Source organism: Maylandia zebra, linkage group LG14 (assembly GCF_041146795.1).
Source record: "Maylandia zebra isolate NMK-2024a linkage group LG14, Mzebra_GT3a, whole genome shotgun sequence".
NCBI classification, from domain to species: Eukaryota; Metazoa; Chordata; class Actinopteri; order Cichliformes; family Cichlidae; genus Maylandia; species Maylandia zebra.
The window spans coordinates 5,122,279-5,136,541 of NC_135180.1; the positions used below are offsets into that span (position 1 = coordinate 5,122,279).

Consider the following 14,263-nt stretch of genomic DNA (forward strand, 5'->3'; position numbering starts at 1 on the left):
GTGAATGATCTGTCTCACCACTTTTTATATCTTGGAATATCTATCCCACGAATTCCTACACTCAGCAGCGGGTCACCATACGATGTCACCTCCCATTTAAAATTCTGTATACTTGGAAACATTCTCGTTTGAAAGAAACAATGAACAGCCATATAAAAAAAGACATATTACATTTTCATTTTATGGGACAATGCAGATGACGGTTTAAGTTTCAGTGACAAAATATTATCCTTTTTTTTTTTCCATTCTCCTCTCATCTCCTGTCTTGTACTCTGACATATACCCATCATTGCCCTCTCTATCCACTGCTACCCACGCTGACAGTGTCTTTCGGTATTTTTATCTGATTATTATTGGTTTTATTTGTTTCGTATAAGAATATTCACAAATATTTCAAAAGCATTTTGTCCCACAGGTGAAACCCAAATGTGACGGGCTGGTTTTGCATGGATAATGGTGAGCAAAACGAATAAAAAGAAGAAAGCAACTCCTGTTGCAACCAAAAGTTAAACAAAAGCAAACTAGAGTATTCAAAGAATCATGAAGCACTTTTCTAATGGGTGTGTCTTACCATTGTCATCACAAGAATCAGACTGAAAGGAGCTCAGTGACTGGACCTCTGAGTTACTGCCTTTGTTGCTTCCTGAGAAACATGTTACTTCTTCTGCCATGTCGCCCACCTTACCTGTAGGAAAAAGTCAGGGGGTAAGGGAAGATTGTAAAGCAAGCACAACTCTGTGTATGTTATGCAAAAACATTTATCAAGACATCATATTTAGGTAGTGCCTTCAGTGGCTCCAGTTGTAACTGATAGTGTACCTGTCCTACAGCCTGCATTAAAAAAAACAAACATCTGGGATTGTTGACTGAGCAGCAAAATACAATTTAATGTTAGTACAAAGCTTCTATAATTCATGAATAAACCTGCATAGTAAACACTGCAATGCCTCAGTAAACCAAGAGTGACTTATTCTAACTAGGAGACAAATTGTATAAAATTCACTCACACTCATCATTATCCCATGGGCTCTTGCATATGGAGTCACAGTCTGAGCGACATGGTGAGACTGGTGGAAGGTTGGGGGCCACGCTGCACACCACCACCCCTCTCCTAGTGGTTCCTGAAAGGATCCTTGGTGACTCAGGGTGAAAGGTACTCATCTCTGTATGTTCCACACTGCGTCCATCTGCCATCTTCTCTAGCGTGGAACGTGGGTCTCCTTGGAAACAGGGCGTGTATGCCATGGGTCTCACAGGGACCTGTGGAGGTCCCATCATCCCACCCCCTCCCAACATGGCAGACTCCATACCTGGCTCTGAGTACAGGTTGAGAGGGTCTCCTGAGGTGCAGTGTAAGGTCTTAAACTGAACACCATTGGCCTTGTTAAGGAGTGCTGCAGTGGCTGGGTCCTGCACCAGAGATAGATTGTTCCGCGAGTAGTTTTTCTGGAAGACCTTCTTGCGGAATGCAATGAAGAGGATGATGAGGGTGATGATGACAAAAAGTACGACAGCAATGCCAATAAGCTCCTCCCTACCAACCACAGCATGACCAGCCTGCATGTCGGGGACAACAACAGGCCTCAGGCCACAGCGCTGACCCACAAAGCCTGCCGTGCAGTTACAGTAGAAGGAGCCGTGAGTGTTAATGCAGGTGCCACCATTCTCACACTCCCCCTCTGGATTCCTGCGGTCACATTCGTTCACATCTTCCTCACAACTGCAGGATAAAAGGATGGAAATAGAATGGAAGAGACCAGTGTGAAAAGCCTGTCAATAAAGAAAAAACTGCACAAGTATGTATCCATATGTAGCCTCACATTAATACCTTTCTCTGATGTTTGTAACCATCAACATATTATAGTGTCATTTATCTTCTAATAAAATCAGAGAGAAAAATGTGTTAAAAAGAGAAAGAAAAAAAAAGAAGAGTCATTTCACCTATAATTAAAATATATGAAAAGGGAAACATTTATGTAGGAAAAAAAATTGCTTTGAAAACTACAGACTCATCAGTTCTCAAAGATATAGTATTTGAACAACTTTCCAAACTTTGAAATTTTCCAAAAACAAAATTGTCCTAAATTGTAGACACCAGGTGACCACTTTCTAATCTGTGGTCACCCTAATCTCTACGCTGTGAGCAGAGTTACACTTAATAACCAAATGAAAGATAATGCACTAAATGTTTTATGTTTGTCTGATAACTGTTGGATTTGATCATTTGTAAACAACCTTTTTTTTTTCATTATTTTGTTAATGTGACTGTTCAGTGAGCAGCAATAGACCTCTGCTACACTAGGATCTGAATGAAGAGACATTGCTAAAGGGTGTAAGAATGACATTTGTACAGAGTGACTCAACTGTTCAGAATGGTGCATGCCAGGTTTGTGTGTTTTCACTCAGACTTACGTCAGGCCCCTGAAGCCTCTCCTGCAGCTGCAAAGAAATGCATTGCCAATGGGCTTACACACACCGCCGTTATGACACGGGTTGGGAACACATGCTGTTATCTCCATCTCACAGTGCCCCCCAGTGTACTGGGGTTTACAACTGCATGAGAACCCTGGGAGACAGACAAAGTGTAAGACTTCATTAAGAACAGATCACTTCTTTTAATGTACAGCACTCACTTCTATACAAACACACACACAATTTTGACCTAAAATAATATCATTTTTAGATTGAGCACTACAGGACTCATTAAAGGTGCTGGGGGCTGGCTTCGATGGAGGTGGGGAGCCACATTATTGCTCAGACTGCCCTGCAGTCATGTATATTGGTCCTCTGCCTCACTCTCCCCTCCTGGCTTTCATTTTATTGCAAACCCTCTAATCCCTCTATATACTTAGATTATTTAAAATAATACATAATTTATTTATATATACACACATATTATACAAGTAAATAGGACAAGTGTGTGTGTGTGTGTGTGTGTGTGTGTGTGGGGGGGGGGGGGGGGGGGGGGGGGGTGTAGATCCAGTACTATAGAAGACGTGACTTGTACACATCTTCACAAATATGCAGAAAAAACAGACCCAGGGGATAGCCCCACTCCCAAAAAGGAAAATATACCACCAAGTGGAATATTTCTTACCTAAAGCTGAATAAATATATCTAATATTTATTAACCCTGATTTCATAGGGGAGTGAACTACTTGGGTTGAAAACAATTTGGTAAAAGCATCCTGGGCCTAGCTACGCAACATTGATGTAGTACGTACTTAAATGGTGGGAGTGAGCAGAGTTAATGCAGAAAACTCATGCAAACATGGGAAGAAAACACACTCTAAACGGGACCAGGGACCCTTGTTGCAGAGCAAAAACAACATGCTTCAAGAGATCAACCATCATCCCTGTGGCCAAGAACAACAAGCCCTCATGCCGGAATGACTACCGGACAGTTGCACTGACTTCCTGCACACCACCCTTAGCCACATGAACAAGAAACAGGGTAACTATGTGAGACTGCTGTTTGTTGATTACACTTCACTTTAACACAATAGTGCCCGGCAGACTGTTCACAAAGCTGAGGGATCTAGGACTCAACAGCCGTCTGTGTGCATGGGTGTTTAACTTCCTCACTGGCAGAACTCAGGTGGTGAGGGTGGGCAGGTGCGTCTTCGACGGCATCACCATCAACACAAGAGCGCCACAAGTGTGTGTACTCTCGCCACTGCTCTACTCCCTCTACACTTCAGACTTTATGGCCACTCAAGGCTCCAATACCATTGTGACGTTTGCTGATGACACAGTGGTGTTGGGCGCCAACTCCAACAACAGAGACTACAAGCCCATTATCATCAATGGAGTTCCAGTGGAGAGGGTACAGTCCTTCAAGTACCTTGGTGTCCACATCTCCTCAGATCTGACATGGTCTGCCCACATTCAGGTCTTGTCCAAAAAGGCTTGGCAGCGCCTGTACCACCTACAACAACTGAGGAAGTTCAGGGTTTCTCCAGGGATCCTCAGGACTTTCTAGGCACTGTGGAGAGAATCCTCACACAGAACATCACGTCCTGGTATGGAACAGCTGTGTCAAGGACATAAAAGCTCCTCAGAGAGTGATCTGTACAACATAACGTTGCTGCAGGACTGCTCTCCCCTCCCTACAGGACATTTACACCAGGAGATGCTTGTCCAGAGCAGCTCACATATTGAAGGACCTGTTCAACCCCAGCAATAAAATGTTCCAACTTCTGCAATCAGGCAGTAGGTTCTGCACCATCCGGGCAAGAACAGAGAGGTTCAAGAGGAGCTTCTACCCTCAGGTGGTAGACTAACCTAAAAGTCTGTGGTTTTTGTCCTGGGGTAATACACTAAATCCTATTTCATCTAATCCATACATGGCAGAGTGGTGTGTGTGTGTTAGAAAGAATAAAACAGCTTTATAAGTATGTTTGTGAATCTGCGAATGTGTCTTGCACTAAATGGACCAATAAATTGATCAGAAAGCTCCCAGTGTAGTAGATAAAATAAAGTCCTGTATGAATGTGTGTGAATGGGTGTAATGTAGTTTGTAGTGTGTAAATGATTTATACCAGTATTAAATTATTCTGTTATTATATGTTACCTTATATATGTAATCAAAGTAGTTGAATTAGAATACTGCTGTAGATCACATTATACCCTTTAATATAGAGTGTGTGAGCTGTATGTAGTGTAGTTCTCATTATACTTTTGAGTTAACAGAACATATTCACATATTAGTTCATTAGATAAATGTGCATCACTCTGTATCCTTGATCTGCTGGGAATGTGTTACACTGTTTTCTTGACATGCTTAATTGTTGAATCATGAAGAGAAGGTTGTAAGCAGGAGACTCTGTGTCTAAAGACAGGGGAGATAGATAGACCACATTCCACACCCCCACCTTACAGAAAGCAGAGAAACAACTGCCGAGGTCATAACTTAGGCGCTGTAACAGAGAAAAATGTGATGTTTTGGCTTTTACGACTAGCTGGGGGCCACTAGAGACTATAAAAAGCTGAGCAACCCGTCACCATTTTGAGACATGTGCCTGACCCTCTGGTAGCATCTCTCCCGTCCGGACGTTGTAAAGCTCTTATTGTTGAATTGTATGGAAATAAATGATTGTTGATTGAGCATTTATACACCGAGTATTGTCCTTCCTTCAGCCCAAAGATTCAAAGAATTGGGAGATTTCAACACCAGTCTAATTTTCATCTGGGTTTCGAAACACATACACACATTTTGGGAATTTAGGTGAGTATACACATGCACAAATGCCATGTAATACTGCTAATAACTTCAGACAGGCCTTGCAAATGCACACAAAATAGTGGAAAATATAATATGTATACACAATACATTTCAGAGAATCATAACCTTTCGAATGAACTTTAAAAAAATAGACTTATCTACTTTATACATCAAAACATTATCAGATTAGTTTTAAGAAAAATGGTTAATGCACACAGCTTTGGTGAAATGGATTGGGATTTATATTTTTAGTCATACTACTTCGAGAAGCACTTTTACACTACAGCGCACGCACGCACACACACACACACACACACACACACACACACACACACACACACACACACACACACACACACACACACACACACACACACACAATCATTCAGTGCTTCATTATATGTGCAATCACACACTCAGCGGTTGATGCATCCAGGGGTAAGAGTAGTAAGGAAACTAATACCTTAATCTTTCAATGTATACTCATTGAAAGATTGAGATGTCATGAAAGACCTCTGCAGCCTTGTGTTTTCTGAGGTGACTGTGCTGTTTCATTTATTTTCTATGACTCACCACCAGCAGGTAGACTTGTACAAGTAGCTCCGTTGTGACATGGCTGCTGCAGACATGCATCAGGGTAGAGAATGCAACCCAGTTTCAGCTCTGTCAGTCCCACCACCTCTGCATACTGCGAACGTTTGTTCTGCAATGGGAGCTCATTGTTGTTCAGCATTACAGAGTCCAGGCAACCTTGGAATCCATAAAGCACCCGGGGGTCCTTCTGGAATTCCATGAGGCTACGAGAGTTTGGGGGCTGCACCTAAGAACAACAAGGGTTAGGAATTTTGAGTTAAAATGCTTGACATAGTCTGCAGGTACTCCTGTCAGCCTACATAGTAAAGCTTGTAAAAATAAAATGTATTTATTTTTAAAATTATCCTGTTTTCAAGAATTACCCAAATTACACGAGATGAAACGCCTGAACTATTTAAAAACTAAAAATCAGGTATATACTAATTTGTTTTTATATGTGTATTGATTATAGATAATTGAAAAACCTTCTGGGAAAAACCTGGTGTGGTTAGGAGAGACCATCCCACTTTGGACCTGATGCTCATTTCTAGAAATCTGGCCAATGTTCTTAAACCACACAAATGTGACTATCCAGAGTTTCAGCTTCAACTTCCTGTTATCCCCCCAAAACCACATCCACATCCACAAACTTTGTTTCCAAACCAACAAAAACGAACCAAAAATCAGCAAAAACCGATTTAAACATAACATAAAAACCACAAAGGATGAATAATATAATATGCACAGCTTCACCAAAGAGTAAAACAGTGCAATGTGGATTATTAAACATTACATCTCTCTTCTAAGTCCCTGTTAGTACATGAATTAATAACTGATCATCAATTCATTTACTTTGCCTTACAGAAATCTGGTTAAGGTTATGTTAGAATCAAGACCCCCAAGCAAACTAACTGTTAGAGTCCACAGGCTGAGAATGGGGATTGAAAGGTATCCAGTTTATTAATCAACCAAAGACCCAGACAGAGTTTTAATTCATTGAAAAGCCTCACGCTTAGCCTTGTCTACCACTGCTGGAAAACTCAAAAGCCAGTTTTATGTGTTGTTATCTATTGTCCAAATGGCACTCACTCAGATTTTCTATCTCAAATTTCAGTCTTTTTAACTTAGTGATCAGTTCAGATAAAATAATTGTGAGTGATTGAACATTCATGTAGTTACTAAAAAATAGTCTCAGATTTTCACAGATGATATCAAGCTATCACTTGACCAAGCTGTCTTAGCTAATTATAGGCCAATCTCCAACCTTCGAACAGTTGTAAAATAGCTAACTGATCACCACTAGAGCCATGGTTTACTTCAACATTTTCACTCAGTTTTCAAAGCTCATCAAAGTAGAGTAACAGCTTTACGACAGGTTACTGCAGTGGACTCATGTCTGTGTCTATCCTGCTAGACTTACAGCCTTCTTCCTGTTTAAAGGGAGTTTTTCCTTCCCACTCTCACCAAAGTGCTTGCTCGTAGGGGGTTGTCTGATTGTTGGTTCTTCTGAGGCCATGTCTATGCCCTGTCAACAATGACAAGCTCAGAGGGTAGCAGCTTGTTCTTTAAGGATAAACCACTTATTTTTGTTGGTAAATAGAGGGAAGACCTGACTGTGAAGCAAGCTGCTAGAGGTCTGTGGTTTTTACTGTCTTCAGATCAGTTACTATCTGTGAAACACAGCTAGCATTAACAGGTAAACGAGGTTCAGTGATTTAACATTGTAAGGGATGAGTTTCCGTTTGCCATCTGCCCTTGGTCAACATGTCTGGTGTAAAGGAGATGAAGTATGAAAAAGCTGTTAATAACTCCTGTAGGCAGTTATTAACCCTAGGTACTCATGAACTGACCAGTGCTCCAAAGAAGATAGTTGTAGGTAGTCTCTGTACAAATGATGGTCCACGGCGTCGTTCAACATAGCTGTCATCAAGTGCCAAGCTGCTGAAGTTGCGATTCAGTTCAAGTGCCATTGTGTGCCAGCTCCCATCATTGATACGACGACCCGAGATGCCCAGCATGTCAGGGCTGTCATCATTTCCACCAAGGCCACAAGCCAACTGGAACCACAGCTTCCCATCCTCCAACTGCATGGAGAGACACACACACACACACACACACACACACACACACACACACACACACACACACACAGTCTTTGAAACATCAAAGCACATAAATGTAGTGTTACATAAAAAAAAAAACATTCTGCAAAAAATTTAACTGTAAGAAAAAACATAGATGTTGGTGATGACAGCTTCAAGATGCCTCCTGTATCGTGAGAAACTAATCGCATGCATTGCTCAGGTGTGATTTTGGTCCATCCTTCCACACAAATGGTCTTCAAATCCTAAACGCTCTTACTATGAGCACAAGCTTTAGGTCTTTCCATAGATTTTCAGTTGGATTCAGGCCAGATAATTGGCCAGGCCATTCTAGCAGCTTTGTTTTCTTTCTCTGAAACCAATTTTGAGTTTCTTTGGCCGTGTGTTTGGGATCATTGTCTTACTGAAGCGTCTACCATTGTCATCCTGGTACATGGCAGTAAATGTTTTTAAATTAAGAATATCCCTATACATTTTTCCATTCATCCTTTCTTCAATTATTTGAAGAGTGCCAGTACTGTTTGCTAAAAAACAGCCCCATAACATGATATTAACACCTCCAAACTTTAATGTTGATATGGTGCTTTTGATTGATGTGCAGTGCCTTTTGACCTTGTGTGTATTATGGCCTAGTGTGTATTAAGGCATTCAAAGAGTGCCATTTTGGTTTCATTGGACCAGACTGTGAAATCCTCCCAGTATTTCACAGGCTTGCCTAAATTTTGTTCAGCAAACTTTAAATGCCCTTCATTTAAAGTTTAGGCCTATAAAGTGTATGGCCTTGTTTAGAAATTCTGCTGTAATCAATTCCATCAGTATGTTTTCCAACAATAACGTGGCAAAGGTCTTAAGAGAGCTCATTGGTTTTACTCAACATTAGATGCTCTTTGTGTGAAACCTTGGTAATGAGGCACTACTTTTATAGGCCATCAATGAGGACTGAAGCTACTGATATTAATTTGCACTAAGTGGCAGGATTGTTTTCCAGTTATTGATAGATTTCAGCTACTGTCATGACCTTCCATGCATTTTAGCACCTCCCTTTTTTCATCTATTCAATACTCCTTCCCTGTGTAGTTTCTCATTATTACACAAACTAAATTTGTGAACATCTATGGTTTGACTTTGCATGTGTGGATTGGATGGGTTGTATACATAGTGACGAGAAGTAGTAATCTCATAATAATAAGGTAGTATTGATTAATGCAACATGTGAATATTCTTTTTTGAAGGTAAAACTGAAGGTAACACACTATATTTAATGGAGTGGCTTATTATCATTAAACAAGGGTGACAGTTTCTATATAATAACTTGGAATCAAAGTTGCAAAATGCAAACCTACTATTAAGAGCCTACTAGATTCTTTGTGAGAAGAGTGTCAAGCCCTTCACAGAGACGGGCCCAAATGCCAGACACAGACACACACTGAAGGCCATCACCATGGTAACTCATTGACTTCACTGCTGACAGAAGTGCAAGCCAATGAGAATGAAAGAGTTGATTCATTTGAAAGTTATCATTTCATTGGTTAATCATAATTTCCTCTCTTTCTCTGCCTTTGCTATTGGCTGAGATTTTTTATGTTACCTCACATCACATGCTTATCTCTCTTCCAGTTTAATGGTTATTCACTATATTGCTCAAAGTATTCACTCACCCATCCAAATCATAGATCCAGGTGTTTGAGTTACATTCATGGCCACAGGTGTATACAACCAAGCACCTAGGTATGCAGATTAATTGACAAATTTTTGTGAAATAATGGATCAATAGCGTGCAGAGTTTGCAAACTTTCTGCAGAGCCAATTTCTACAGTCCTCCAAACTTCTTGTGGCCTTCGGATTAGCTCAAGAACAGTGTGTCAAGATCTCCATGGGCTGCATCCAACATTACATCAGATACAGAATCGTTAACGATGCAACCACTAGACCAGGGGTGGGCAATCTCAGTCCACAAGGGCCGGTGTCCCATGTGTCCTCGAACCAACACAGCTGATTTAAATGGCTAAATTAGCTCCTCAACATGTCCTGAAGTTCTCCAGAGGCCTGGTAACGAACTAATCATGTGATTCAGGTGTGTTGACCCAAGGTGAGATCTAAAACCTGCAGGGACACCGGCCCTCGAGGACTGAGATTGCCCACCCCTGCACTAGACAGTGGAGAGGTGTTCTTTAGAGTAATGAATCACACTTCTCTGTCTGGCAATCAAATGAATGAGTTTGGATTGCCCGGAGAACCGTAATTGTCTGACTGCACTGTGGCAAGTGTAAAGTTTGGGGAGGGATTGTGGTGTGGTGTGGATGTTTTTAAGGGGTTGGGCTCAGTCACTTCGTTTTTGTGAGAACAGTTTGTCAGTGTGCAGCTATCACATTACTACTACATGTGCCCAGCTACTATATTAGGTACACCTGCATACCTTGCAAATTTATTTGGCATATCTGTGGCTGGCTGTTTTCTGTGGCTGGCTAAATGCATGATCCCTCTGTGTGCCTATTAAAATGGTTGATCACAGTTTTGTTTTGTTTTTTTCAGGTTTTGTAGCCTTTACCACTAAAATTTTAGTAGGAAGCCACATACCAAGTCCAGTACTAGCAGCAATCCCACTGCAGTTTGGACTTGACTAATCCAAATACACATGAACCACTGTTCATCTTTAATGGTAATAATGACTCATAACTTCTTAAAGTTTGCTTTAATAGGCTCTCAACATGGAATTAGAAAGAAATATCAGGTTTTGTAGTCCTGTTTCCTGGTTATTACACAGAAACTACCAAATGTTTTTATAGGTTATAGGTCACACCATTCACATATTAGTTACAATGTTACCTTCAAAATAATTCCAGGGTTATATTATAATAATAGTGTAATATGTTAAAGCATCAACCAATATTACCTTATTATTACAAAAATACTACCACAAAGCAGTATAGAAAAATTCTCTATTGTTAGCAAAATATAACTATACTATTGCTAACTGGTTTTGCCCCATACTCATGTTTTTTTCCCCACAATATTAGTTCCTATTTTGGTACAATTATTACCCAGTTACATGAATTTCAATGTAATATTACACAGCTATACCTGTGTGTCAATAATATGTATCAACGGTAGTTGGCTACTACATGGGTATTAATTTGGTAATTAAGTGGTATTAATGTGCTATTTCCATATTATTGCTTTCTTATTTCGACCTTAATTTACCACCTTATTTCTGAGTCATAATTTAAAGCCCTATCACTGAAATATCGACTTATAATATAAACTGCTCCATCATGTTTTGCTGCTTGGTTATTTCATTCATAGATGGATCAGAACTATACTAACATTCACATCAGTTGGGCTATACATTGACATTGTCGTGTTGACTGCAAACTCATGAGGATAAAATGAAGATAAAATAGTCTGTCTTTAACAGTCAGATATTGCATTGGTCTCTAATTAAAAGAATGCAACATTCCTGGTTCAAAGTTGTGTAGCAATCTGTAACCTCAGTTGAACCATTTTGTTTATAATAGAGAGAAGTAGCAGTGGAGATAAAGTTGCTGAGAGTTCTGCAATCCTATGAGCTAGCTGTCGCTCTGGATCAATTGCTAAAGTGTGGTATTAGCACCTAGTAGTCGTACAGGTAGTGCAGGGGTCTTTTGTCCTTATAGTGCGGCTCCGCGTGGTTTGGGAAAATAAATTAGAAGTATTTAGCTGAAGTGTATTTTATTTCTGTTAGTTATTTTTTTAACTTGTAGTTCTAAATTGGAAGATTGTTGTGACATTGTAATATAAAAATAAAATGATATTTTATTATTTTTTCATCGCTCAAAATAAGCGTCACACTCGCGGAAGCCGGTGTACCCGCCGAAACGCCGTGCATTTATCGAGACTTTCAACCCCAGGTAGGCCAGTTATGGATCTTCGGGTCCACATTGTCAGCAGCTATTCTCCACCGTGAGAATGTTAAAAACAAACACCGCTCACGCCTCACAGATGGCAGCTTACAGTCCTGCGTAAAGATGAAAGTACAGCCCCATTGTAAACATATCACGGCAGACCCGACGATGTTTCCATGAACATGCTTTTCAGCATCTCTTTATTGACCAATTTTCACACACTGTTGCTGTACGCATACAGCCGGCTGTAGCTTTTCAGCTCACAGCCCGACATATACCAACAACAGCATAGATAGCACAGACGTTAAGGTGGCGAGTCGTGATTGTGGGTGCTGCTCTGGTGCGTCCGCCTCCCCTGCAGCAGTGCTGCAGACCACACCCGGCCACACACATTAACCAGGTAAAATACATATTTAGGCAGGATTTTGCAAATATTTATTTTTAATTTTTTAGCAGCATAGTGCTTTTTTTCCAATTATTTTTTAAAAGTCAGGACAAGGCTCCAAAAGCCCAAAGGCGATATAAGGGTGGCGGCTCACAACAGTTTTTGTTTGCTACATGGATCATTTTAGTTCAGCTGGGTGTCTTTCCTTTTGTTAGATTTCTTTAAGAGTTCAAAATGTCTTAATTACATAAATAAAATGTAATTTTCTCTGTAGCACTTCATGGATTTCATAAGCAACACACCTTAGTTGTTTCACACAAAGCATTAAAGTAAAAAACAATATATACAGTATTATCTTAATTTTAGATGTCAAAAAGTATTTGCGGCTCCCAGTGTTTCTGTTTTGTGTGGAAACAGGGTCCAAATGGCTCTTTGGGTCTTAACGGTTGCTGACCCCTGAGGTTGTGACACCATCAGTTGGATTGACCTGCCATTAGAGGTCAAGCCACAAGCTCCTGTAACTCTTTAAGGGTGATGTTTAGATGTTTGAGATGATGCCATAACTTGTGGTGGCATTTGTGATTGATGACTGTTTAGGGTACATTCCAAAGTGGTGCTGTCACAACTTTCTGCTGCATTTCGAAGCAATGCCATGATGCAGCCTTTTGTACCATGAACTGCTACAGATGTTTAGTGATGATACCATGAGTTGCCATGGCTGTTTGGGAGTGTTTGAGGCTGAAGTCATGATCTAGTGAGTTTTCAGTGTCACTCTGTCTCTGTTAAAACAGAGACAAAGTTTCAGTTTTCAGTAGACTTAAACTGTTCGCCTCTCTTCCGAATACTTCTGAAATATTTGCGGGATGTTTTATGCAAAGTTTTCATATTATATATCCTTAAAAACAGAAGTGAAATTAGCGCTAACAAAAAAACATGCAAAAAGGAAAAAAAGAGTGTAGAGCCACTGTGACGTTGCACACCGCCATCTTCATGTATCTTATCTTACACTCTTGCTCTGCTTTTAGATTGTTTTAAATTTTCATTTATTTAATCAAATAATTAATTAATCTAATGATTTATTCTCTTCAGTTTATTTTTATCTTCTTATTATGACACGTTATTTATTTGGCTTGTCAATCACCTGTGAAACACTTTGACCTGGACTTAACTGCATGACAGGTTCTAAACACAGATAAGATTATAGCAGCTAAGGTAAACATGACAAACATACATTAAAAAATAGCTTAAATAGGTGGAATGGCGTGCTGCTCAGTAAAATAAAATACAATATGAACAGACTTTTTTAAGTTTTAAGTAAAAACAAAACTGAATTTAATACAAAAAAGTAAAATTAGTTTAAATCAATTTGAACAAAAACAAAGTGATAATATGAACAAATAAAACATAAGCATAGGAAAACTCAATTTAAAAGAGTTTACTAAATGTAGTAAGACTAGACTATTTTAACGACTCAAGAGCTCAGTAGCATAAGATTTAGGCTTCTGTTAATGATATGATATGCTATGATATGACATGATGGGTTACTTTTCAACAAATGACTATCAATAAAATGTCCTTTGCAGTGGTGGAAACACTACAGTAATATGTGTGAATGTACCTTAAGCACAGTGCAGGGCTCAGTGTGTGTGTACATGATAATTCCTTGGCTCTGCAGTGTTCTGATCCTCAGGCTCAGTTTCAACTCTGTTTGCAGCTGGCCAGAGAGTCTGTACTTGATGTAGCTGTTACCTGAGAAACTCAAAGATGAATGTCCTGCACCAAAAATAACAACAACAAATGTTAGACATTACTCTAGAGTTACATTACAGTTAGTTTTCACTTGTTGTTCTTGCATTTTTTAGTTTCATGCTGACTTTGGATTGTTTCTCTTTTGCTGACATATGTACCTGCACACTCTCCAAGTTTGCCTTGTGGACACTGGCATGCATAACGCCCTCTATTGGCCTCTATTGAAACACACTGCATGTCTGGTGGACAGGGTTGGTCCTCGCATTGTTCTGACAGGACAGAACAGCTGTCATCTGTCATACATACACACATGCACACAAAACACAGGGACAGAAAGTAAGAAACTATT

General features: G+C 39.9%; 1 protein-coding gene across 6 annotated transcripts in view; it reads right to left on the minus strand.

The window, feature by feature from the left end:
• fat3a (FAT atypical cadherin 3a) overlaps window positions 1-14,263 on the minus strand; it is a 178,326-nt gene that overhangs the window by 8,389 nt on the left and 155,674 nt on the right. For all 6 annotated transcript variants that reach the window (XM_076892138.1, XM_014411446.3, XM_014411444.3 and 3 more), the window contains 7 exons: window positions 14,073-14,207; window positions 13,784-13,938; window positions 7,648-7,881; window positions 5,798-6,044; window positions 2,413-2,566; window positions 1,008-1,720; window positions 572-685 (listed from right to left, as the gene is read on the minus strand). In XM_076892138.1, coding sequence (XP_076748253.1) covers window positions 572-685; window positions 1,008-1,720; window positions 2,413-2,566; window positions 5,798-6,044; window positions 7,648-7,881; window positions 13,784-13,938; window positions 14,073-14,207 — 1,752 coding nt within the window. The remainder of the gene's footprint in view (window positions 1-571; window positions 686-1,007; window positions 1,721-2,412; window positions 2,567-5,797; window positions 6,045-7,647; window positions 7,882-13,783; window positions 13,939-14,072; window positions 14,208-14,263) is intronic.